A 25914-nucleotide genomic window follows, 5' to 3' on the forward strand; every position below is an offset into this window, starting at 1 on the left:
GTCGATCGGAAGGGTCTAGTGGCACATCCTCACCTCCTGCACTGCAACGTGCATCAAGTTATCCCTTAGAGTTGGATATTGATAAGCATGCTCAGACGTTTATTGACAATTTTTACAGGCATTTAGTGTATGAGAAGCAAGTTTCGTTTGAATTGAAGTATTGTGGGCAGGGTAGTAGTAGTTTAACTTCTGATAGTATTGTTTCTCCATTATCTTCGGTTAGTTCTCAGCTTGTTTCGCCTACTTAATTATATTAGCTGATTAATCTTAAGGTTTCATTTCATTTTCTCTGTTTTTTTTTTTTGGAAAGAACATGGATTGAGAGTTCAAGATTATTGAAGAGTTTCTGTATGTTTGTAGAATGATCAAGGATACAAATTTGATTTGATTTGATTATTGAGAGGACCTATGATTTTGGGAGGTCTCTTGAAATTTTACTGATTGATACTTTTACCAATGTATTATGATGCAAATATAAAAATAAGGTATCTTTGGAAAATTGTGTCTATTTTTGTTCATCATTGACTCTGTTTCATGTTTGTAATTTGGGACTTTTGATGCCCATAACGTTTGTGCTTTAGGCCTCCTATTAACTAAGTCAATTAATGTACTCAATTGGAAGATAAACCCAATAGTACAGCTAAACCCATAATGAGTCCTATAATCCACACTTTTTGATGAAATTTTGAGGTTTCGGGGCCCGGCAGCGAAAAGCTCTTGAGACCCCTAAGGGTACATCTCGGGTCATTTAATGTCGTTTGAAACCATATATGATCATTATATGTTGTCATAAACGTTTGTGGTAGGCTTGAGTTTACGAAATCACTGCAAGTTGTGAACAGGTAAAATGACTGTTTAAGGGCATATTTGATGGTTCCACCGACCCAATTTGACTCCCTGAGAATATAAGGGACTATGGTAAACATCTCGGCAATTTTTATTTCCGGGCTAAAAAAAAGTCTAAAATTTACAAAGTTGAAGGCTATAATCCACACCTTTTTTAGGAAATTTTGAGGTTTCGGGGCTCGATGGCGAAAAACCCTTGAAACCCTAAGGGATATATCTCGGGGTTATATAATGCCGTTTGAAACCACATATGATCATTATATATTGTCATAAACGTCCGTGGTAGGCTTGAGTTTACGAAATCACTACAAGTTGTGAATGGGTAAAATGACCGTTTAAGGGTATATTGGGTGGTTTCATCGACCCAATTTGTCTTCCGGAGGATATAAGGGACCATGGTTAAGATCTCGGCAATTTTTATTTTCGGGCTAAAAAAGGTAAAAAAAATTACAAAATTAAAGGCTATAATCCACGTGTTTTAAGGAAATTTTTGAGGTTTCGGGGCCCGGTGGTGAACAGCCTTGAGACCCTAAGAGATACATCTCAGGGTCATATAATGCCGTTTGAAACCACATATGATCATTATATGTTGTCATAAACATCGGTGGTAGGCTTGAGTTTACGAAATCACTGCAAGTTGTGAATGGGTAAAATGACCGTTTAAGGACATATTGGATGGTTCCACCAACCAAATTGGACTCCCGGAGGCTATTAGGGACTATGGTAAACATCTTGGTAGTTTTTATTACCGGGCAAAAAAAGGACAAAATGTTACAAAATTGAATGCTATAATTCATGCTTTTTAAGGAAATTTTGAGGTTTAGGGGCTTGTGGCGAAAAGCCTTGAGACCCTAAGGGATACATCTCGGGGTCGTATAATGTCATTTGAAACCATATATGATCATTATATTTTGTCATAAACGTCTGTGGGCTGTGGTAGACTTGAGTTTACAAAATCGGTGCAAGTTGCGAACGGGTAAAATGACCGTTTTAGGACATATTGGATCGTTCGACTAACCCAATTAGACTCTTGAAGTGCATTAGGGACCATGATAAGCTTCTCAACAATTTTTATTTTCGGGCGGAAAAAGGTTAAAAAAGTACAATATTGAAGGCTTTGCGGTTTTGGGGTCCATTGGTGGAAAGTGTTGAGACCCTAGGGAATATATCTCGGTGTCATATAATGCCATTTGAATCCATATATGAACATATGTTGCATAAAACGCACGTGATAGGCTTGAATTTACGAAATCACTGCATGTTGTGAACAGGTAAAATGACCGTTTAAGGGCATATTGGACGGTTCCACCAACCCAATTTGACTCCCAGGGGATATAAGAGACCATGGTAAAAATCTCGGCAATTTTTATTTTCGGGCGAAAAAAGGTCAAAAAATTACAAAATAAAGGATATAATCCACGCTTTTTGAGGAAAATTTGATGTTTTGGGTTTCGGGGCTTGGTGTCGAAAAGCCTTGAAACCCTAAGGGATACATCTCGGGATCATATAATGCCGTTTGAACCATATAAGATCATTATATGTTGTCATAAACGTCCTTGGTAGGCTTGAGTTTACGAAATCTTTACAAGTTGTGAACGGGTAAAATGGTCGTTTAATGGCGTATTGGACGGTTCCACCGACCCAATTTGACTCCCGGAGGATATTAGGGTCCACGGTAAGCATCTCGCCAATTTTTATTTCCGGGCGAAAAAAGGTCAAAAAATTACAAAATAAAGGATATAATCCACGCTTTTTGAGGAAAATTTTATGTTTCGGGTTTCGAGGCTTGGTGTCGAAAAGCCTTGAAACCCTAAGGGATTCATCTCGGGATCATATAATGTCGTTTGAACCATATAAGATCATTATATGTTGTCATAAACGTCCGTGGTAGGCTTGAGTTTACGAAATCTCTACAAGTTGTGAACGGGTAAAATGGTCGTTTAATGGTGTATTGGACGGTTCCACCGACCCAATTTGACTCCCGGAGGATATTACGGTCCACGGTAAGCATCTCGCCAATTTTTATTTCCGGGCGAAAAAAGGTCAGAAAATTACAAAATTGAATGCTATAATCCACGCTTTTAAAGGAAATTTTGAGGTTTCGGGGCACGGTGGCGAAAAATCTTGAAACCCTAAGGGATACATCTCGGGGTCATATAATGTCGATTGAAACCATACAAGATCATTATATATTGTCATAAACGTACGTGGTAAGCTTGAGTTTATAAAATCGATCACTACAAGTTGTGAACGGGTAAATGACTGTTGAAAGGCATATTGGATGATTCCACCGACCCAATTGAACTCCCGGAGGGTATTAGGGATCTTGGTAAACATCTTGGTAATTTATATTTTCGGGCGAAAAAATGTCATAAAATTACAAAATTGAAGGCTTTAATCTGCACTTTTTAAGAAAATTTTGAGGTTTAGGAGCCTGTGGCAAAACGCCTTAAGATCCTAATTAAGGGATACATCTCGGGGTCATATAATGTCATTTGAAACCATATATGATCATTATATGTTATCATAAATGTCCGTGGTAGGCTTGAATTTATAAAATTATTGCAAGTTGTGAACAGCTAAAATGACCGTTTAAGGGCATATTGGACGGTTCCACCGACCTAATTTGACTCCCAAAGGATATTAGGGACCATGGTAAAGGCTATAATTGAAGGTTAAAAAAAATACAAAATACAAAATTGAAGGCTATAATTCACGCTTTTTGTGGAAAATTTGATGTTTCGGGGCTCGGTGGCGAAAAGCCATGAAACTCTAAAGGTTACATTTTGGGGTCATATAATGCCGTTTGAACCATATATAATCATTACATGTTGTCATAAACGTTCATGGTAGACTTAAGTTTACGAAATCACTTCAAGTTGTGAACGGTTAAAATGGTCTTTTAATGGCATATTGGACGGTTCCACCGACCAAATTTGACTCTCGGAGGATATTAGGGTCCACGATAAAAATCTCGGCAATTTTTATTTTCGAGTGAAAAAATGTCAAAAAATTACAAAATTGAATGCTATAATCTATGCTTTCCCTACCTTATAAAAAGTAGAAAATAACTCTTAGTAATAGTGTGCTACCAATTATACCCTCACTATTGTGTACAAAATTGTGTACAAAATGTGTATTTACTTTTTTACCCTCAATAATATGTTTACTATCATTAATATATTTAATTTTTTTTTTCATTAAACATATATCATCAATTAATTCGGTTTTTTTTAACAAAATATATGTAATGCTTTTTTTTATTAATTAAAAAAAAATTAATGCTAGGAATAGTGTGCTACCAATTATACCCTCACTATTGTGTACAAAATTATGTGCAAAATGTGTATTTACTATTTTACCCTCAATAATATGTTTACTATCATTAATACATTTAATGTTTTTTTTTCATTAAACATACATCATCAATTAATTCGGTTTTTTTTTAACAAAATATATGTAATGCTTTTTTTTTATTAATTTTTAAAAAAAATTAATGCTTTACACTTCATATGATATTATTATTACTTAAAATGAAAAAAAATAATTGTATGTACGTACGAATAGATGATTTATTACCAACTACCAAGGGACTATGTTATCTAATTGTTGCCTGAATGTTACTGTTTATGCGAGTTGTAGGGTGTAATTGTTTCTTTTTTTTTAGTTTCATATAGTTAATCTCATATAATTTATGTAGAGTAATTACTAGGTTGGGTAAGAGTATAGACTTTCAAATAGTAAATGTTCCGAAAAATTGTTCTACTATTGCATATGTAATGTTAAATTACTTCTTTTAGTATATAATATGTGCTCTATGATTTTTGAATTGTACTTAATCCATTTCTAATTAAGTTTGTAGATGTTTTTGCAATATTACACTGTTGAATAATTGCATTGATGTTTCTTGAAGAAAGGTTGTGCAGGAAAAAACGAAAACTTTAAATACACATTCCATTAATTTATCAAACTATTTCCGTAAAATCCAATGTTGTGAAAAGTTTAAATACAACCCAATATAGACATCAAGAAAGGGCAAATCACTTCGCGCGCGTCGACTGCCCTAGTTTAAGGAAAATTTGAGGTTTCGGGGCCTGGTGTCAAAAAACATTGAAAACTTAAGGGATACATCTCGGGGTTATATAATGTCGTTTGAAACCATATATGATCTTTATATGTTGTCATAGACATCTGTGGTAGGCTTGAGTTTACAAAATCACTGTAAATTATGAACGGGAAAAATGATTGTTTAAGGGCATATTGGATGGTTCTACCGACCCAATATGAATCCTAGAGGATATTAGGGACCATGGTAAAGATTTCGGCAATTTTTATTTCCGGGCAAAAAAAGGTCAAAAAATTACAAAATTAAAGGCTATAATCCACGCTTTTTGAGGAATTTTGAGGTTTTGGGGCCCGGTGGCGAAAAGCCTTGAGACCCTAAGGGATACATCTCGGGGTCATATAATTCCGTTTGAAACCACATGTGATCATTATATGTTGTCATAAACGTCCGTGGTAGGCTTGATTTTTTGAAATCACTTCAAGTAGTGAACGGGTAAAATGACCGTTTAAGGGCATATTGGATGGTTCCACCGACCTAATTGGACTCTTTGAGGGTATTAGGGAGCATGGTAAACATCTCGACAATTTTGTATTTTTAGGCGAAAAAGGTAAAAAAAATTACAAAATTAAAACCAATAATTTACGCTTTTTAAGGAAATTTTGAGGTTTTGGGGCCAATGACTAAGTACAACCACAACATTTGGAAGCACCAAATGTGTGGAGTCCATCTGAATTTGGTTTAATTAAATGATGCCAAATCGATGACATCTCTAGGCCGTGGGTTATTCACAACCATGTGGGTTACCACTTCCCCTCAAACCTTCCTTCCAACCAATACAACCCCAGTTTCATATCCACCCTTCATTTCCTTCCCTAAACTTCCACAACCACCTTCGAAAACCCTTTCCACCACCCAGCTACGGCGGAGAAACCAAAACCCCGCAATCCTCGCCACCGCCTCTCCACAAGACGTTGGTGGGCTGGGCCAAGCAGTACTCAGCACCGTCAATTCCGGCCCATCAACGGGTTCCAATCCAACCCAACAACAAGAAAAGCCCAACAAAGGGAATGAGATAAGCGGGTCGGATGTTCTGAGGGCGTTGCAGAAAGCGAGCGTCAGAAAAGCAAACACCAAGAAGCAGCAGAAGAAAAAAGGGTCCGGTGAATTTAAGAGAGCAGAGAAGAATGGGAAAAAAGATGTAATCGATTTTGATAAGGTCCGAACCGTATCCATCAAGAGTGACTGGGCTACCCGATTGGATGAACTAGAGAAACGTCTTCAAGAATTCTCTAATCTCTGAAACTGCCCGTGAGTTTCTTCCTAATTTGCCCCTTCATTTACGTTTTACACAATGGAAAATATAGTTAGGAGTATATCTGTATTATATGCAATATAATTTGCTGTTGTTGCAGTGTAATTTCTTGTATATATACAACTACACATGAATGTGTCAATGTGAGTATGTACTCTTTATAGTAAAATATTCATGAAAATAATCAATTAATCATTCATGTAATTTGTGAAAATTATAGTCCTAGTAATAATTTGCTGATACAATGACATCCTGCAACATAGGTTTATTTCAAGAAATAATTAAATTTGCTAAAAGTTTAAAAACCGAATCGTGTCTGTGTCAAAGACAGTTGTTAATCTTGCTAATTTCTTGTATTGATTACTGAATTTGGTACAATTTTATCAATGTAACAAGCTTAGGACTGAATTTTACATTCAAATTATACCAGTAGATTTTACTTTTCTGCAGACCTTTGCTTCTTTGTAAACCCTTCCTGATTTACAAAAGTACCCCTTGTTAGGGGAACAATGGATGTCCTCAGAACATATACATAGCCCTTCGAGTGCACATCCTGCTTTGTAAATGCTCAATCCTTCTTTAAGCCCCAATACTTGGCCTGTCCAATCGTTTGAAAACAAACCCGAGGGATCGTACCTCTGCTTGACATCTAAGAACTTTTCACCGTCTTTGTACTTCTTGATCGCGCCTTCAAAGGCTACATTTCGATTCTTTCCCCAATGAGGCATTCCCCTGTACTTAAACAGAGCCATCTGCTCGATTTCCTCGAGTATGTCCTCGAACATCCTAGGAGCCATAGGGTCTTTGCTTCGATAAGAAGTAATGTCAAAGTCTATTCCATCTTCATCCTTTCCAAGATAGGCTGTAGAGGCGCTAACATATCTCATTAGTATGCCATTGTACATGTCCAAGCCGCATAATGATTTTGGCTCTAGTTCAACTAGTCTTTGTACATCTTGAATGAAGTTCTTCACTTTGGAGATTCCTATACTAAATCCATGGATGAAAAAGTATTCGCCGTTAATTCTTGGATCCCATGGGCAATATGATTTAAGTAAACAAGACCTTGGAGTTAAGCATCCTCCTGCTGCTTGAAGCTTATGTTGATAACCGATTACAGGGTAGCCTTTAAAGTACTTACCTAATCAAACATCAGTATAACTTTGATTAACTTTAGCATTTAGTCAAAATCAGAAGGTTCTATACAGTGTGCATGCTATTTGCCAATACTAGTACAATCTAACAAAATTTCCAAAATAATGAATATAAGTTGAAGAAAATAACCATTGTTGGTTAGTCCGAATGCCATGCCCTTCAGTGTGGCTGATACCGCCTTTCCCCCATAACATTTCAGATCAGCATAGTTAATAGCTTCTGCCAACTCCTCTATATGTAACATGTATGTAGGAAAGTTGTTAATTAGATTACCAGAGTCACACAATTAGGCAAATCTAGTATCTAACAAATAAAACATTACTTCAAAAATTGATGCATGTTTTCTCCTTACATTACATGATTGTATACATTGATAATTATGATTGAATCAAGAAGAAAATAAACTACCTATTTTTCTGCTAGCTATCAACAGCGATGCTGCAATTGACCGGAAGGGGAGATAGTTATTGACACCATTGCCGGGAGTGGTGGAGGGAACTCTATCGTCAATACGATATAATACTTTGTGTTGGCTTGGGTACCATATTATGTCTCCAAATTCATGTTTTTTGCCAAAATTTAAGGCCTCCTCCCCTAAGCCACTGTCGTCATTGGTTTCTTTTAAAGTAATTGATCTCTTGAAGAGAGACTCTAATTTGAACGTTACCTTAATAACAAAAAAAAAAGTAATATAATAATAAAAATAAAAATTTGTTAATGAGTGCTAGATTAAAGTTATCTAATGATGTACTTCCTCCGTTTTCTTTTACTTGCAACACACCTTTTAAGCACGCAGTTTTAGGAGATGATTAGTGAGGGTAAACGAGCGATTTTATCAATATAATTTTTACACGAAAAATTAGAATAGAGTTAAGTATCATTTGTAAAAATTATAATGAAAAATTTGTCCATTTACATTACATAAACCAGAGCTCAAAACACGTGCCACAAGACTGTGTTGCAAGTAAAAGAAAACGGAGGAAGTATATATATAGCACTGACTTTCAAAGATCAGCTTCAATGGTACCTGAGAAATGACTCCTAGAACCCCAAGTGAGACTTTAGCTGCATTAAGATCATCACCATCCTTAAGCGTTCGATTCTTATAATACCCATCTTCAACCCTGCCTGGACTAATGATTCTAAGTTCCACAACATAGTCATGAACTGCGCTTCCTTTCAGCCACCATGAGCTTCCATGAGCACCTGTTCCGAGCATCCCACCAACAGTAAGGCCCCACCAGTATGGTGTATGGGGCAACACTAGCTCATACTTGGCCGCCTCCTTTATTAGCCGCTTTAGCGTCATGCCGCTTTGCACTGTAATGGTTTTAGCCTCCTTATCCACTTTGAGTACATCGTTCAGTTTTTTTGTGCTTATGACTAGACTGTCCTCTCCATCAGGACACACCAACTTTGGAACACTGTGACTATATCTGGTTGCTACCTAATTAATTAGATTAAAGTAATATTCTTATAACTCAAATATTTAAAATTCATTGTTTAACATACCTTAATTACCCTACTAAAGTTTAAATTTTATCAAAAGTTATACAAGACACATATTTAATTTTTACTCAGTAAGTTTACATTTTATCAAGAGTTTATAAAAACTCTTAATTAGTATTATGTAACTAATGACGAGAGAAGGTAATGAATAAAAATCGGTGGCCCAAGGAACCATTTAAGAACACTAAATGCTTAACAATCCTGAACAATATAATCTGTACAGTAATGCAAAAAAATGTATTTCGAATAATAATATTAGTGTTACTTGTGGTATAATCTACTTGTATTTATTCAGTGATGAAACTTATTAAATGTCCATAAAGATATTCTATGCATGGGTTATCAGTGTATCAGAGATTAAGAATTGCTACAAATGGATTTTATGTTGGGTTAATTAACAAGCTAATTAAATTAATGATTTTTTAAAAGAGAAAATTGTGAAAAAGGACCTTTTAAGTGGTCGACTTTTTGAAAAAGGACCTTTAAGTGAAAATTTGTGAAAAATGACCTTTCAAGTTGTATTTTGTTTGTATGAGGTACTTGGGTGAGCTTGCATGGTGGTCAACGCCAAAGCTTTGGGGTTGACTATCACGTATTAGTCACTTGTCTTTTTTTTAAATTTTTTTTAAAAAAATTTCCCTCATTTCTCGACTTATCCCTTTCATATAATATTCTCACGGAGGTCGGGAAAGGGGGGATTTTTTTTTTTTTGAAAAATAAGTCATGACATGTGGTAGTCAACACCGGAGCTCCGGCATTGACCACCTCGCAAGCTCACACAAGTCCTCAATACAAACAAAATATAACTTAAAAGGTCATTTTTCACAAGTTTTCACTTAAAAGGTCATTTTTTAAAAAGTTGACCATTTAAAAGGTCTTTTTTCACAATTTTCTCTTTTTAAAAATACTTATTTCATCAATGCTTGTCAAAAAATTTCATTGTTTCGTGTAATGATCAAAGTTATTTGTTATCGATTCAATTTGGGGTTAGATAAATGTGAATACAATCAATGTAATTGAATAATAAGAATATACATATACCAGTGTGATAGGTAGAAGATAACGTGCATAAATTATTTTTGACAGCTTATATATGCCTTATAATATGATCTGATAACACATGAATAACGCAATAGCATCACATTAAAACTATGCTTGTAGTATATACTTCGCTTGATCAATCCTTTCAATATTCTTCATCAGATGTTCATAACCGAAATATTTCATAAAATATTGGTCATCGAGAGTTAAGACTATAGACCAAGTGAGTACGTACGTGTGCAGTGTAACATGTACATACCTTCATCTTTCTCTTTATCATTGTTGCAGCAGACACAGCTGAGATGAGCTCAGCTTCGGTGGTAGGATATACGACATCAGCTGCCCGGCAGATGCTTCGATCAGGGAAGGACTCTTGGGAATTAGTGATGATGCAGTTGGAGTTGCCGGAGGAGCATTTGATTGGATCCTCCGGAGCAACACAATCGCAGGTAACGCTGGTACAACACCATTGAAGCAAATAATAGCTAATAAGAAGAAGAAAACAACACTTGGACATATACATGGTCATTTCTCGATTAGATAATTCCATATTAGTTATAACTAGTCGTATAAGTATACTTGGTTAGGTTTATTTTGCAGGCATGGCAGATTAATTTAGAAAAACCTTGTATATATGCACGTTAGTTATGGAATATGGATGGGCTGGGAGTGGTTAAGAAATCAATTTTTATTGTATATTTTTGTTCATTTATGAGTGGAAGAAAGCGAAATGTCTCATTAATTTGCTAGAAAAATATGCATACTATGGATTACTATCTTATTCAGGGTCTAATAACTTGCAGATTTTCTACAAGCTACACGAAATTTGGCCTTAAATTACTGTTAGTCTGTTACCCTACATTGCTATCGTCCGTGATTAATAAATCAGTCCTGCTTAATTATTATGGTGCGAAGTGTGTTGCAAGCAACAACCACAGATCTTTGGTTTCCCTTGGTTAAATTTATGGGTTGTAGGATACAGATAGTTATTGTTATCTATACTATATATTAAAAGGCATTCCTAATCAAGGATACACGCCACGTGTCACCTCTTTCTTCCACCAAGAGCATGCCACATCACCCAATAAGAAATGTGAATGCCACGCACGTGTCATATTAAAAAATGTTTTTGACAAGAATCGAACTTGGGTCCATTGAAAAATGAATAAGAAGTCATACCAACTTTGCTATATAATAATATGGTTAACTTATTCTTCTTAAATATATTTAATGCAGACCATGAGAGTGGTTTTCTTTTTACTTTTACATGACAAATTTTTTTTTACACTAAGTCCAAAGTAATAATATTTAACATTATTATATACATACAAAAAAATTAAAAGTAAAGTTTCATCTACATAAAATATAATATATGAAAACTATAATATATTAATTTTTTACGTATCAACCCGGGGCATCGCCCGGGCTAAACACTAGTTGGCTATTAAAGACGTGTTAATCCCTACTACCTTTTAAAAAGTTTGAGACGTCTTTATTCTTTAATTAAAATGTGTTAATCCCTACTACCTATTATATACATACCCTCTAAAATAATTATTTACTTATTTGTCCTCACTAATGTTAAATGCCTTTTTTTTCAACTCGTAAGAAAAGTGTCTAAAAATACTTGTTTACATATTTTTCTCATTAATGCTACCAACAACTAAAATTGTGACATAAGGCCAAACCAAAAGAGCTTTCCGAACATAGCTCACAGCGCATGTAAGCATGTTAGCCGCCCTAATAACTTAAAAGTTATAAATAACTGCCATAAAATAATTATATGAAATTGAAATTTGGCAACTTAGACTGAAGGCCTGTTCTGATTTAATGAGCTAAACTGAATTGAACTGATTGGAGCTGAACTGAACTAAATAGAGCTGAAATGAATTGTTTATGAGAGAAGAAAATTAGGAACTGAAATGAACTGAACTGATTGGAGTTGAACTAAAGTGAAATGAAATTAAGATGAAGGTATTTAATAGAGAAGATGACATATCTATTTTTGGCAATTTTTAAAATTTGCCTTAAATATGCGAAAATTAGATGCATGATAATGACATAAAAAGATCGCACTTGATGCGAAAGAAAGACAAAAGTTGAGATAACTATTCAAGCGCTGTTTCCAATAATGAAAGTCGAGTTTTGGACTAATCAAGCTGCTAGAATTCGGTGCTTAATAATCTATAAGTCTTATACATTACACACCCTCATCTACCAAGATAATCTAAAATAAATGCAGGCCAGCTAAAAATTGATGATAAGAAAGGGATTGGTTAGAATTGTATCCATTGTTTGTATAACATACACTGTGATTTTACAAAAGTTATCAAATTAAGATTTTCTACTACTACAAACCCTTGCTTCCTTGTAAATTCTTCCAGTTTGACAATAATATCCTTTGTTAGGGGCACAATGACTATCTTGAGAGCAAATGCATAAACCTTCAAGGGCACATCCTTCTTTAACAATACTTAACCCTTCTTTTAGCCCAAGAATTTGGTTAGTCCACTCACTCGAAAACAATCCTTGTGGATCAAACCTCTCTTTAGCTCTTATAAACTTGCCTCCATTCCTATACTTCTTGATCGCGCCTTCAAATGCCAAGTTCCGATTCTTCCCCCAGTGTGGCAATCCTCCATACTTAAACATCGCCATTTGTTCAAGCTCTTCAAGTATATCTTCAAAGAGTCGTGGGGCAAGGGGATCCTTGCTTCGGTAATAGGTCATGTCAAAATCTATGCCATCTTCTTCCTTCCCAAGGTAAGCGGATGAGGCCTTAACGTACCTCATTAAGATGCCGTTGTATTCCTCAGTCCCGCAAAAGGATTTAGGTTCTAGAGATACCAATTTTTGGACATCTTGTATGAAGGCTTTCACTTTAGACATGCCAATAGTAAATGTTGTTTGGTGGAAGAACTCCCCCTTAACTCTTGAGTCCCATGGACATGCTGTGATAAGCGCGTCGTTTAGGCTGTCTAGGCATGTTCCCGAAGATTGGAGTCGGTTTTGGTATCCCACCACCGGGTAGCCAGTAAAGACGATTCCTAATAACATTCACGTCATACGTTTCGAAGTAAGTAATTGATCATATAAACACACAAAAATACTCTTGGATGTCAAATTACGAGGATGCCCCACTTTCTCATAGTGAGAAACAAATTTTGTTTCTCACATGCCATTTTCGTAAATAAATCAACAACTTTATTCAATTGTAAAGCACACAATAATAAAAAAGTTGTTGATTAATTCACAAAAATGACCCCATGAGAAACAAATTTCGTTTCTCACTATGAGAAGCAGGGAATTTCCCGTCAAATATTACCATTGTTTGTTAGTCCAAATGCATTGATCCGGAGTAACGATGTTGTTAATGTTGCAGCAACACATTTGCCTTCAGCATCTGCTCTTGATTCTTGATTCTCCTCTGAGACAGCCACATGAAAAATAAGCCAGCTCGAAGCAATGAAATTACACTCATTTGAGAATGATCCCAATCAAAAAACGAAATAAAAAAGTCTTGTTGAAGTATAAAAGGACTTGTTTTTTGTAATTTATAAATTTTGAAGTGTGAAATGCGTACCTAAGGACCGAATGACCGCTAATGCAGATGAAAGTGTTGGGCGAAATCCAGTGAAGTCATTGAGAGCATTGCCTTTAGTAGTGAGGGGAACACGATCATCAGTTCGATACAAGACCCTTTTTTGGCTCGGATACCATGTTAGATCTGCAAACTCGTGTTGATTGCCAAAGGTTAAGGCTTGATCCCCCAAGTCAGAATCATTCTTCATCGTGTAGGTGATGGACCTCTTGAACATAGGTTGTAGTTGGAATGTCACCTTCAAATTAAAAAATTATTATCAAAATTTAAGTCATGCAACAACTCAACTAACAAGATAATGATCAATCTTTTCATTCTTTTAGTCATACCTGTGAAATGACTCCAAGAACCCCTAGGGAGACCTTAGCAGCATCAAAATCAACATCAGTCTCATTCAGGGTTCGAACCTTAACGTACCCGTCTTCGAAATGACCGGGACTAATAATTTTAAGGCCAACAACATGGTCATGTATTGCACTGCCTTTGCCCCACAATGAGCTCCCATGTGCAGCAGTGGCCATCATGCCCCCTATGGTAAGTCCCCACCAATAAGGTGCATAGGGTAGTGCTAGCCCCACTTTCGCCGACTCATTGATCAGCTGCCGGAGAGTCACCCCGCTGTCTACAGTCATCGTTCCGGCCATCGTGTCGATGTTACGTATTTTGTTGAGGTTCTTGGTGCTTATGAGAAGTCCGTCTTCACCGTCGGGGCATACCAATTTTGGTATGCTGTGCGAGTAACGTGTTGCTACCTATTATCATTATAACAAACTTGTTTTTGGCAAAACATTAATTCCATCATAGATGATTAAAGTCAGCGCCATTTGGCAACGCATCAAAGATTCGTATATAAAATTTTCATCAAAGATTAGTAAACCATTTTTATGCAATATTAAAGCGAACATACTGGTATAAATTATCATACAAGCATTATAAAATTCACGTTCACATCGCCTAACTACTATTTTTATTTTATACTGCTTATCCAATTATTCCGATTTTTTTTTTTTTTTTTTTTTTTTTTGTAAAACCATTTTTAATCCTGGAGTATTCTTAATCAAATATATCTTTAATTATATACAGTATATATAACAAAGTTCCACTGCCCACATTTTGCCTAATGAGTATTTTTTTTTTCCTATTAAAAACTCGATATTACCTCTATTTTATGTTATGTGCAACAAATGCTTGCATGAAGTCCTATGCAAAATGTGATGGTTGAAAGGAGAGACAAAGATAGAAATAGAGTGATATGATAGCTTAAAAAAGGAAAGAAACATTTGCTGCACATAATGTATAATAGTCGCTTTTAATTAGTTTATGTTACACATTTTTTTAAAGAAAAGGTAGCTCGGACTTGTATTAAATCAAATTAAATTCTGCTTGGACTTTTAGTATAACGTGAAAAGAAGGTCGTATTTGTTTTATAATTAACATGCACATTTCTCGGTTTCTCCCATGGATTATCCACAGCCATATTGCTTAAATTTTTTTATTAATTACTCTGTATATGTATAAATAAACTTCTAAACCAAATGAGAAAAATGCAGCAGATCACCATATAAATTCCATTACATGCACGTACAACTATACTAGCGAGCCAACTTGCCCAACTAACATATATTAACAGACACTACAAATTTACAATACCTTAACCTTCATGTTGTTCTTGGTTGCAGCAGCCACGGCCGCAATGAGCTCATCGTCAGAGGCTGGATACACGACTTCAGCCACTCGACAAGTGGTCCGATCAGGGAACGCTCCATAAGAGTTAGTAATGGTGCAATCAGAACGATTGTTAGAGCATTTAATCGGATCTTCAGGAGGACTACATGCAGCAATACCAAGCAACATGACAAAACTACCTAAAACAAGATTTGTTGTTGGTGAGATACATCTTATTTTGCAAGAGAAAAAAGACATCATTATGAAGTAATTTTTTAGAATAGGCTAGCTTTAATCATATATCATAATAAGTGACCTTATAAATAGATAGATGTGATTGTGAGACACATGCATATTTTATGTAACAATATGCTTTTAAGTCAAGCTTAAGATTGTCCATATTATACAATTTTCAATTTCATTTTTGATAATAATTACTTATGTGAGAGGTGAAGTATTTTCCATAGTTTATATATACGAAGTATATAATAATTTTCTATACATGAAATGATTGATGTTCATTTGAGATACAATTGAGTGGGAAAAAGGCCATGATGCACGTGGGATGTGGATATTTTTGCATGTGGAACTTGTTATACTTCCTCCGTTTTCTTTTGGATGCAACACACACTTTTTCACAGTAGTTAAGGAATGTGGGGTTCACATGATATAATACACTTTATGGGATGAATGGTTGTTATAAGTGTAATTTAGTGGGCCATGTGTTTTAAATAAGGGAAGTAGTATAGCTTTTCCCTAAAATAATTTTCCTTTTATAGTGTGTTGCAAGTATTGTGACATTTCCTTTTTAGAAAAGTGTTGCAAGTAAAAGAAAACGGAGGAAGTATATGGTAAGGTTTAAGGAATAGAGATAAAAAAAATTATTGTTTACTCTTTATAAAACTTAGAAGTTAAATACATTTCAAAATATCAAACATAATCCATTCAATTTATATGAGAAACTTATTAGGTACATACGAGTATGCATAAGCCAAGCATGCATTTAAATTTTGATTTTATGATCTCTAAATAGCATTTTAAACCGTAAATATCTCAATTTTTACAAGTGAGAAATTTATAGGTATCTTTTTTTTTTTTTTTTTTTTTTTTTGGTGTTTAGAGACCCACAAGGATGGGTGGTGAGAATCGATCCCAAGATCTCCTAAAACCGGGAGGGGGCTCTAATCACTTGAGTTATCCTTCTCTCTAAAATTTATAGATAATTGATACTAAAAAAAAATTGCATTGATCAGATACATTAAGACAATCCTTCATGAACATAAAGAATTTCATTTAAATTTTTACTAAATTCAAGTTTCAAAACTCCATGCAAGATAATATTCCATTAATTTCTAGAATGACACATTTTCTGATTCTACAAGACTACAACAGTAAAAAAATAAAAAAATAAATAAAAAGCATTTGGTTCATGTTTTTCTTCTAAGCCTGTTTTTTTTTTTGGTGCACAATAAAAATTACGTATACTAGTTAGAGCTGTTAAAAACTAATCCGATCCGAGAACCTACCCGACTGGAACCAGCAATGATCTGAACCTAACCTGTACACGGACAATTGGGTGAAACTAGTGACCTGTAACCCGACCTGAACCTAACCTGATGTTAACCGACAACCGATTTGATCCAATACTTTTTGACCTGAACCCGAACCTGAGGGTTTCGTGGGGGCTGTGGGATGTTTTATGGGGGAGGGGGCAGATTTGGGGGCAATGGGAAGGGCGGCGACGGGCGGAGGCGGTGCGGCGGCCTTCAGGGGAGGAGCGGCGATGCGGTGGGTGATTTTCTGGTGGGTGATTTAATCAGACCCAACAACAATCTGAACCCGAACTAGTACCCGACCCAATTAGAACCTGTACCCGAGTCATAGAAGGTTTAATAAAATTTATATGCCATTTGTTCAACTTATATACTAGTACAAATCTATAAACCCACAATTCGATTCAGCATGTATACCTTTTGTTTTCTATTACTCATATATAGGTTTAATATAATCTTGATAATGCGTATCAAATTAAATTATGGAAGGCGTAATTATATAGGTTCAACTTGAGCACATCGATATTTATTGGAATTGAACAAGAACTAAAACCCAACTCAGCACTAACTCGAACCCAAATGTACCATCTATTAACCCACTCAAACCTGAGTAAAAAACAACCCGAACCTCAAATTGAATCCGATCTGAATTTGGCTCGAATGAAACCCGAGGACCCAACCTTAACCGACAATGATCTAAACCCAGCCTGTACTCGAACAATGGGGTGGATCATAGCCTTCAATTTTGCCAGTTTACGCCACCGGGCCCCAAAACCTATAAATTTCTTTAAAAAGCGTGGATTATAGCCTTCAATTTTGTAATTTTTTGACCTTTTTTCGCCCGAAATTAGAAATTGCCGAGATGTTTACCATGTTCACTAATACCCTCTGAAAGTCCAATTGTGTCGGTGGAACCATCTAATATGCCCTTAAACAGTCATTTTACCCGTTCACAACTTGCACCGATTTTGCAAACTCAAACCTACCACGGACGTTTATGACAACATATAATGATCATTTATGGTTTCAAACGGCATTATATGACCCCAAAATGTATCCCTTAGGGTCTCAAGGCTTTTCGCCACCAAGTCCCTAAACCTCAAAATTTCTCCAAAAAAACGTGGATTATAGCCTTCTAATTTGTAATTTTTTAACCTTTTTTGGGCCCGAAATTAAAAATTTTCGAGATGTTTATCATGATTTCTAATACCCTCCGGGAGTCCAAATGCGTTGGTGGAACCATCCAATATGCCCTTAAACGGTCATTTTACCAGTTCGCAACTTGCACCGATTTTGTAAACTCAAGCCTACCACGAAGGTTTATGACAACAGTACATATATGATCATAAATGGTTTCAAACAGCATTTTATGACCCTGAGATATATCCCCAGGGTCTCAACACTTTTCGCCACCGGGCCCCGAGACTTCAAAATTTCCTCAAAAAGCATGGATTATAGCCTTCAATTTTGTAATTTTTTTTACCTTTTTTCTCCCTGAAAAAAAAAATTGCCGAGATGTTTACCATGGTCCCTAATACCTCCAGAAGTCCAATGGGGTCGGTGGAACCATCCAATATGCCCTTAAACGGTTATTTTACCCGTTCACAACTTGAAGTGATTTCGTAAACTCAAGCCTACCATGGATGTTTATGACAACATATAATGATCATATGTGGTTTCAAACGTCATTATATGACCCTGAGATGTATCCCTTAAGGTCTCAAGGTTGTTCGCCACCGGGCCCCGAAACCTCAAAAATTTCCTAAAAAAGCGTGGATTTATAGCCTTTTATTTTGTAATTTTTTGACCTTTTTTAGCCCGGAAATAAAAATTGTCGAGATGTTAACCATGGTCCCTTATATCCTCCGGGATTCAAATTGGGTCGGTGGAACCATCCAATATGCCCTTAAACAGTCATTTTACTCGTTTACAACTTGTAGTGATTTCGTAAACTCAAGCCTACCACGGACGTTTATGACAACATATAATGATCATATATGGTTTCAAACGGCATTATATAACCCCGAGATATATCCTTTAGGGACTCAAGGCTTTTCGCCACCGGGCCCCGAAATCTCAAAATTTCCTAAAAAAACGTGGATTATAGCCTTCAATTTTGTTATTTTTTGACTTTTTGGCCCAAAAATAAAAATTGCCGAGATATTTACCATGGTCCCTTATATTCTCAGGGAGTCAAATTGGGTCGGTGGAACCATCCAATATGCCCTAAAACAGTCATTTTACCCGTTCACAACTTGCAGTGATTTCGTAAACTCAAGCCTACCACGGACGTTTATGACAACATATAATGATCATATATTGTTTCAAACAGCATTATATGACACTGAGATAAATCTTATAGGGTCTCAACACTTTTCGCCACCGGTCCCTGAAACCTCAAAATTTCCTCAAAAAGCGTGGATTACAGCCTTCAATTTTGTAATTTTTTGACCTTTTTTTCGCCCGAAAATAAAAATTGCCGAGATGTTTACCATGGTCCCTACTAACCTCCGGGAGTCCAATAAGGTCAGTGAAACCACCTATTATGCGCTTAAACGGTCATTTTACCCGTTCACAACTTGTAGTGATTTCGTAAACTCAAGCCTACCACGGACGTTTATGACTACATATAATGATTATATGACACCGAGAAATATCCTATATTTTCTTAACACTTTTTGACACCGGGCCACGAAACCTCAAAATTTTCTCAAAAAACGTGGATTATAGCCTTCAATTTTGTAATTTTTTAACCTTTTTTCGCTCGGAAATAAAAATTGCCGAGATCTTTACCATGGTCCCTAATACCCTCCGGAAGACCAATTGGGTCGGTGGATCCATCCAATATGTCCTGAAACGGTCATTTTACCCGTTTGCACACTACAAGAATCGGGTCAAATAGCGACACTACAAGAATCAGGTCAAATAGCGACGGATCGGTTCCGACGAACCTTTAAATCCGTCGGAAAAATTGATATTTCCGACGGATTTATTTTCCGTCGGATATTTCCGACGAATTAAAACATTCGGAAGTCCGCCGGAAATTTCCGACGGAAAATAAATCCGTCGGAATAATTAAACGTTCCAACGGAATATTCCGTCGAAACAGGTCAATTCCGACGGAAAAATATTCCGTCGGAAATTTTCGACGACAAAATCCGTCGGAATTATAATTTAAAAAAAAAAGAAATTTTTTTTATACTAACCCTAATCCCCTTATTCTTGTTCCGCCTCTTTTCACTTTCCTCTTCACATTATCTTTCTCTCTCCTCTCCTCTCCTCTTCTCTTTCCTCCTTTCCCTCCTCTCCGTCTCTTCTCCCTCTACTCTTCTCCAATCCTCCATCTTCTCCTCCTCTCCGTATCTTATCTTTATTTTTTCTCTCACCGTCTTACTCTTCTCTCTCCAGCCACCACTAGCATCGACCGCAACGTCAACCACCACCAACGTCAGCAGCAACAACGCAACAGCAACAACAACGATGCAACAACAACGACGACGCAACAATAACAACCACGACGCAACAACAACAACAGCCAACAACTTTCAAGGTTTTTGTTTTGTAGATCTAGTTTTAATTTAGGTTAGATTGTAGATCTAGTTAATTTCTTTGTAATTGTTATGTTAATTTATGAATTTTAGTGGATAATTGTATATTTTTGTAATTGTTATGTTAATTTATGAATTTTATTAGATAATTGTGTAGATTTTTTCGATTTCGTTGTTAATTTAAGATTTTTGGGCTAATTTTCGTTTTGTGGTGTTAATTTTCGATTTTTTGGGGGTGGATTTCAATTCGATGGGGTTGATTTTCATTTCGTTGGTTTAATTTTCGTTTTTCGGTGTTTAATTTTCGTTGTTTTTGGTGTTTTAGGGATTTATTTTCATTTTTTGGGGTTCATTATTGGAGTGGTAGTGTTGGTGGCGGTGGGATAAGAACGGGTTGGTGGTTCTGGGGTGGGGATGGTGGTTTTGGGGTGGGGCTGGTGGTTATGGGGTGGGGGCTGGTGGTTCTGGGTGGGGTGCATTTTTTTGTTTTTTTAATTGAATTTTCCGACGGAATTTTCGTCGGAATTTTCCGGCGGAATAATATCCGTCGGAAATTTCCGACGGACTTTCCCGAACCTAAAATTCACTTCCGGCGGACAGAATTCCGTCGGAAAACATGTTTCCGTCGGAAAAGGGCCTTTTTGCGACAACGTGTATTGCGACAACCAGTTCCGACGGAATTCCGTCGGAAAACAGGTTTGCGACGGAAATTAAGGTGTTTTCGACGGAAATTTTCCGTCGTTATTTGACTGTTTTCTAGTAGTGCGAAGGAAAGGTTCCGACGGACCCGAAAATCCGTCGGAAAAATCGATATTTCCGACGGATTTATTTTCCGTCAGATAATTCCGACGAATTTAAAAATTCCGTCGGATTGCCTTCAAAAATTTCCAACGGAAAATAAATTCGTCAGAACAATTAGACGTTCCGACGGAATATTCCGTCGAAGGTCATTTCCGACGGAAAAATAAACCGTCGGAACATGTAATTTTTAAAAAAATAGAATTAAAAATATAAATACACTTCCTATCCCTAATCTTTATTCTATCCGCCACTTTTCATTTTCCCTAACTCATCTTTCCTCTCTTTCTCTCTCCTCATCCCTCATCCTTTGTTCTCTTTCTCTCTTCTCCGTCCGCCCCTTCTCTCCTCCTTTCCTCTATTCTCGATCGACTTCTCTTTCTTATCTCCTCTTCATTTTCATTTCCTCTTTCTTCTATCACCACCAACGACAACATCAGTGCCATCACCACCACCAACAACCAACATCACTGCCATCACCACCACCACCAACAACAACACAACGACCGTGTAACAACAACGAAGACTGCAACAACACCGGCGACCACAACAACAACGGCGACCACAAGAAAAACGACTACCACTACAAGATCTAGTTTTAATTTGGGTGAGATTGTAGATCTAGTTAATTTTTTTATATAATTGTAATGTTAATTTATAAATTTTTTTAGCTAGATAATTGTATAATTTTGTATTCCTTTAATTTTTGTGGTTTAATTTTCGTTCCTATGAATTTTCTTTATGAATCCTTGTTAAATATGTAGATCTAGTGGTTTTGATTTATTTGTGTGGTATTTTTCGATTTTTATTGTCTCAATTGTCGTATTTTTGGGTTGATTTTCAATTATTGGGGTTATTTTGGGTTTTTTTTTGCTAAGATTTGTGTTTTTGGGGTTCATTTTTGGTGTGGTGGTGTTGGTGGTGGTGTTTGAAGGTGGAATAGGGGCTGGTGTGGGTGTCGGTGGTGGTGTTTGAAGGTGGGATAGGGGCTGGTGTGGGTGGTGGTGGTGGTTGGTGTCGGTGTGTATTGGGGTCTGGTGGTTTAGGGTGGAAACTGGTGATATGGGTTGGTGGTTGGGGGGGTGGTGGGAAGCTTTTTTTTTGTTATTTTAATTAATTTTCCGACGGAATTTCCGTCGCAACATACCAACGGAATACAGTCTGTCGGAAACTTGCGACGGACTTTATCGGGTCTGGAAATCGCCTCCGACGAACTGAATTCCGTCGGAATAATGTTTCCGATGGAAATTCCGTCGGAAAAGGCCCTTTTTCCGACGAATGGTATTGCGACAACCAGTTCCGACGGAATTTCCGTCGGATACGGGTTTTCTAATGGAAAACAGGATGTTTCCAACGGATTTTTTCCGTCATTATTTGCCTGTTTTCTAGTAGTGGCAACTTGCACCGATTTCGTAAACTCAAGCCTACAATGCAACAGACGTTTATGACAACATGTAATGATTATATATTGTTTCAAACGGCATTATATGACCCCGAGATGTATCCCTTAGGGTCTCAAAGCTTTTCGCCACCGGCCCCTAAAACCTCAAAATTTCCCCAAAAAGCGTGGATTATAGTCTTCAATTTTGTAATTTTTTGACCTTTATTTTCGCCTGAAATAAAAAATTGCCGAGATGTTTACCATGGTCCCTAATAACCTACGGGAGTCCAATTCAGTTGGTGGAACCACCCATTATGCCCTTAATTAAACGGTCATTTTACCTGTTCACAACTTGTAGTGATTTCGTAAACTCAAGCCTACCACGGTCGTTTATGATAACATATAATGCTCATATACGGTTTCAAACGACATTATATGACCCTGAGATGTAACCCTTAGGGTTTCAAGGCTTTTCGTCACCGGGTCCCAAAACCTCAAAATTTCCTCAAAAAGCGTGGATTATAGCCTTCAATTTTGTAATTTTTTGACCTTTTTCGCTCGGAAAAAAAAATTGCCGAGATGTTTACCATGGTCCCTAATACCCTCCGGGGGTCCAATTGGGTCGGTGGAACCATCCAATATGCCCTTAAACAATCATTTACCCGTTCACAACTTACAGTGATTTCGTAAACTCAAGCCTACCACGGACGTTTATGATAACATATAATGATCATATATGGTTTCAAACGACATTATATGACCCTGAAATGTAACCCTTAGGGACTCAAGGCTTTTCGTCACCGGGTCCCAAAACCTCGAAATTTCCTAAAAAAACGTGGATTATAGCCTTTAATTTTGTAATTTTTTGACCTTTTTTCGCATGGAAAAAAAAATTGCCGAGATGTTTACCATGGTCCCTAATACCCTCCGGGAGTCCAATTGGGTCGGTGGAACCATCCAATATGTCCTGAAACGGTCATTTTACCCGTTCGCAACTTGCACCGATTTCGTAAACTCAAGCCTACAACGGACGTTTATGACAACATGTAATGATTATATATGGTTTCAAACGGCATTATATGACCCTGAGATGTATCCCTTAGAGTCTCAAGGCTTTTCGCCACCGGCCCCTAAAACCTCAAAATTTCCTCAAAAAACGTGTATTATAGTCTTCAATTTTGTAATTTTTGACATTTTTTCGCCTGAAAATAAAAATTACCGAGATGTTTACCATGATCCCTAATAACCTTCGGGAGTCCAATTGGGTCGGTGGAACCACCCATTATGCCCTTAAACGGTCATTTTACCCGTTCACAACTTGTAGTGATTCTTAAACTCAAGCCTACCACGGACGTTTATGACAACATATAATGATCATATATGGTTTCAAACGACATTATATGACCCTGAGATGTAACCCTTAGGGTCTCAAGACTTTTCGTTACCGGGTCCCAAAACCTCAAAATTTCTTCAAAAAGCGTGGACTATAGCCTTCATTTTTGTAATTTTTTGACCTTTTTTCGCTCGAAAATAAAAATTACCGAGTTGTTTACCATGGTCCCTAATAACCTCCGTGAGACCAATTGGGTCGGTGGAACCACTCATTATGCCCTTAAACGGTCATTTTACCTGTTCACAACTTGTAGTGATTTCGTAAACTCAAGCCTACCACAGACGTTTATGACAACATATAATCGTATATTGTTTAAAACGGCATTATATGACCCTGAGATATATCCTATAGGGGCTCAACACTTTTTGACACCGGGCCCTAAAACCTCAAAATTTCCTCAAAAAGCGTGGATTATAACCTTCAATTTTTTAATTTTTTAACCTTTTTTCGCTCGGAATTAAAAATTGTCGAGATGTTTTCCATGGTCCCTAATACCCTCCGTGAGACCAATTGGCCAGTGGAACCATCCAATATGTCCTGAAACGGTCATTTTAACCATTCGCAACTTGCACTGATTTCGTAAACTCAAGCCTACAACGGACGTTTATGCCAACATGTAATGATTATATATGGTTTCAAACAGCATTATACGACTCCGAGATGTATCCCTTAGGGTCTCAAGGCTTTTCGCCACCGGCCCCTAAAACCTCAAAATTTCCTCAAAAAGCGTGAATTATAGTCTTCAATTTTGTAAATTTTTGACCTTTTTTCGCCCGAAAATAAAAATTGCCGAAATGTTTATCATGGTCCCTAAAACCCGGGAGTCCAATTGGGTCGGTGGAACCACCCATTATGTCCTTAAACGGTCATTTTACCCGTTCACAACTTTTAGTGATTTCGTAAACTCATGTCTACCACGGACGTTTATGACAACATATAATGATCATATATGGTTTCAAACGGCATTATATGACCCTGAGATGTAACCCTTAGGGTCTCAAGGGTTTTCGTCACCAGGCCCCAAAACCTCAAAATTTCCTCAAAAAGCGTGGATTATTAGAGTTGTCAAAAACAGATTCGACCCTAGAACTTTACCTTTACCAAGAATGATCTGTATACAGCCTGTACTCGAACAATGCGGTTAAACTAGTGACCTGTAACCCAACCTGAACTTGAACCGATTTGATCCAATACTTTATGGCCTGAACCCAAACCTGCACCCGATCTGATAGTAACCGTCAACTGATTTAATCCTACCCGAAAACAATCTGAACCCGAACTAGTACCCGACCCGATTAAAACATGAACCCGGGTCATGGAAGGTTTAATAAAATTTCATATAACTTTTATTCAGCATATATATTGGTATAATTTTGTAAACCCTCAGTGCGATTTAATAAAATCTTTTGTTCAGCTTATATACCTTTTGTTCTCTATTACTCGTATATAGGTTTAATAAAATCTTGATGATGCTTGATCAAATTATGAAAGGCGTAAATATATAGTTCAACTTGGCCACATCGATATCTATTAGAATTGAACTTGGACCAAAACTCGACTCAATACTAACCCAAACCCGAATGTACCATGTTAACCCATCCAAACCCGACTCAACACAACCCGAACTTGAAATTGAACCCGATCTGATTTTAACTCGAATTAAACCCAACCTACATCCTTAAAGGTGAACGACCCGTTATAACTTGAAATGAAATTGCCCCGACCTGAACTTGAATCTGAACCTAATCTGAATTTAGATTGACCCGACATAACCTGATCTAAACCGGGACCTAATTTGACCCGATCTAAACCCGACTTGAATACCCGAATTGACAGCTCTAATACTAGGTAGTAGGTACATTTGATAAAAATCAAATTCTATTTAGAGGCACAATTGCGGAAACAACCGAATGAAAAGCCCATCTTCCCTGCATGTCTAGTAATCTCCTAAATGGGCGGAGCCCACTAAGAGTATGTATAGCCCAAATCCTCGTTACTTGAATCTCTGCAGTATCGAAGAATCCAGCAGTAACCTCTGCAAATAAT

The 25914-nt window shown here is 36.8% G+C and overlaps 2 protein-coding genes across 2 annotated transcripts; both read right to left on the reverse strand.

Annotated features, from left to right (window-relative positions):
- Positions 1 to 6420: 6420 nt before the first annotated feature.
- Positions 6421 to 10458, reverse strand: LOC145613343 (putative L-gulonolactone oxidase 4). The gene is made up of 5 exons (XM_081668427.1): positions 10189 to 10458; positions 8407 to 8826; positions 7788 to 8046; positions 7509 to 7610; positions 6421 to 7365 (listed from the first exon to the last, which is right to left on the reverse strand). The coding sequence occupies exons 1-5, from the start codon at positions 10456 to 10458 to the stop codon at positions 6641 to 6643; spliced, it is 1776 nt and encodes a 591-aa protein (XP_081524553.1). The 3' UTR covers positions 6421 to 6640.
- Positions 10459 to 12144: 1686 nt separating this feature from the next.
- On the reverse strand, positions 12145 to 14247 carry LOC145614691 (putative L-gulonolactone oxidase 6). Its single transcript, XM_081669762.1, has 4 exons — positions 13860 to 14247; positions 13513 to 13768; positions 13255 to 13356; positions 12145 to 12976 (listed from the first exon to the last, which is right to left on the reverse strand). The coding sequence occupies exons 1-4, from the start codon at positions 14172 to 14174 to the stop codon at positions 12264 to 12266; spliced, it is 1386 nt and encodes a 461-aa protein (XP_081525888.1). The 5' UTR covers positions 14175 to 14247; the 3' UTR covers positions 12145 to 12263.
- Positions 14248 to 25914: the final 11667 nt, after the last annotated feature.

The sequence above is a fragment of the Chenopodium album genome, chromosome 25, assembly GCF_948465745.1.
Source record: "Chenopodium album chromosome 25, dcCheAlbu1.1, whole genome shotgun sequence".
In the NCBI taxonomy this organism is placed as follows: Eukaryota; Viridiplantae; Streptophyta; class Magnoliopsida; order Caryophyllales; family Amaranthaceae; genus Chenopodium; species Chenopodium album.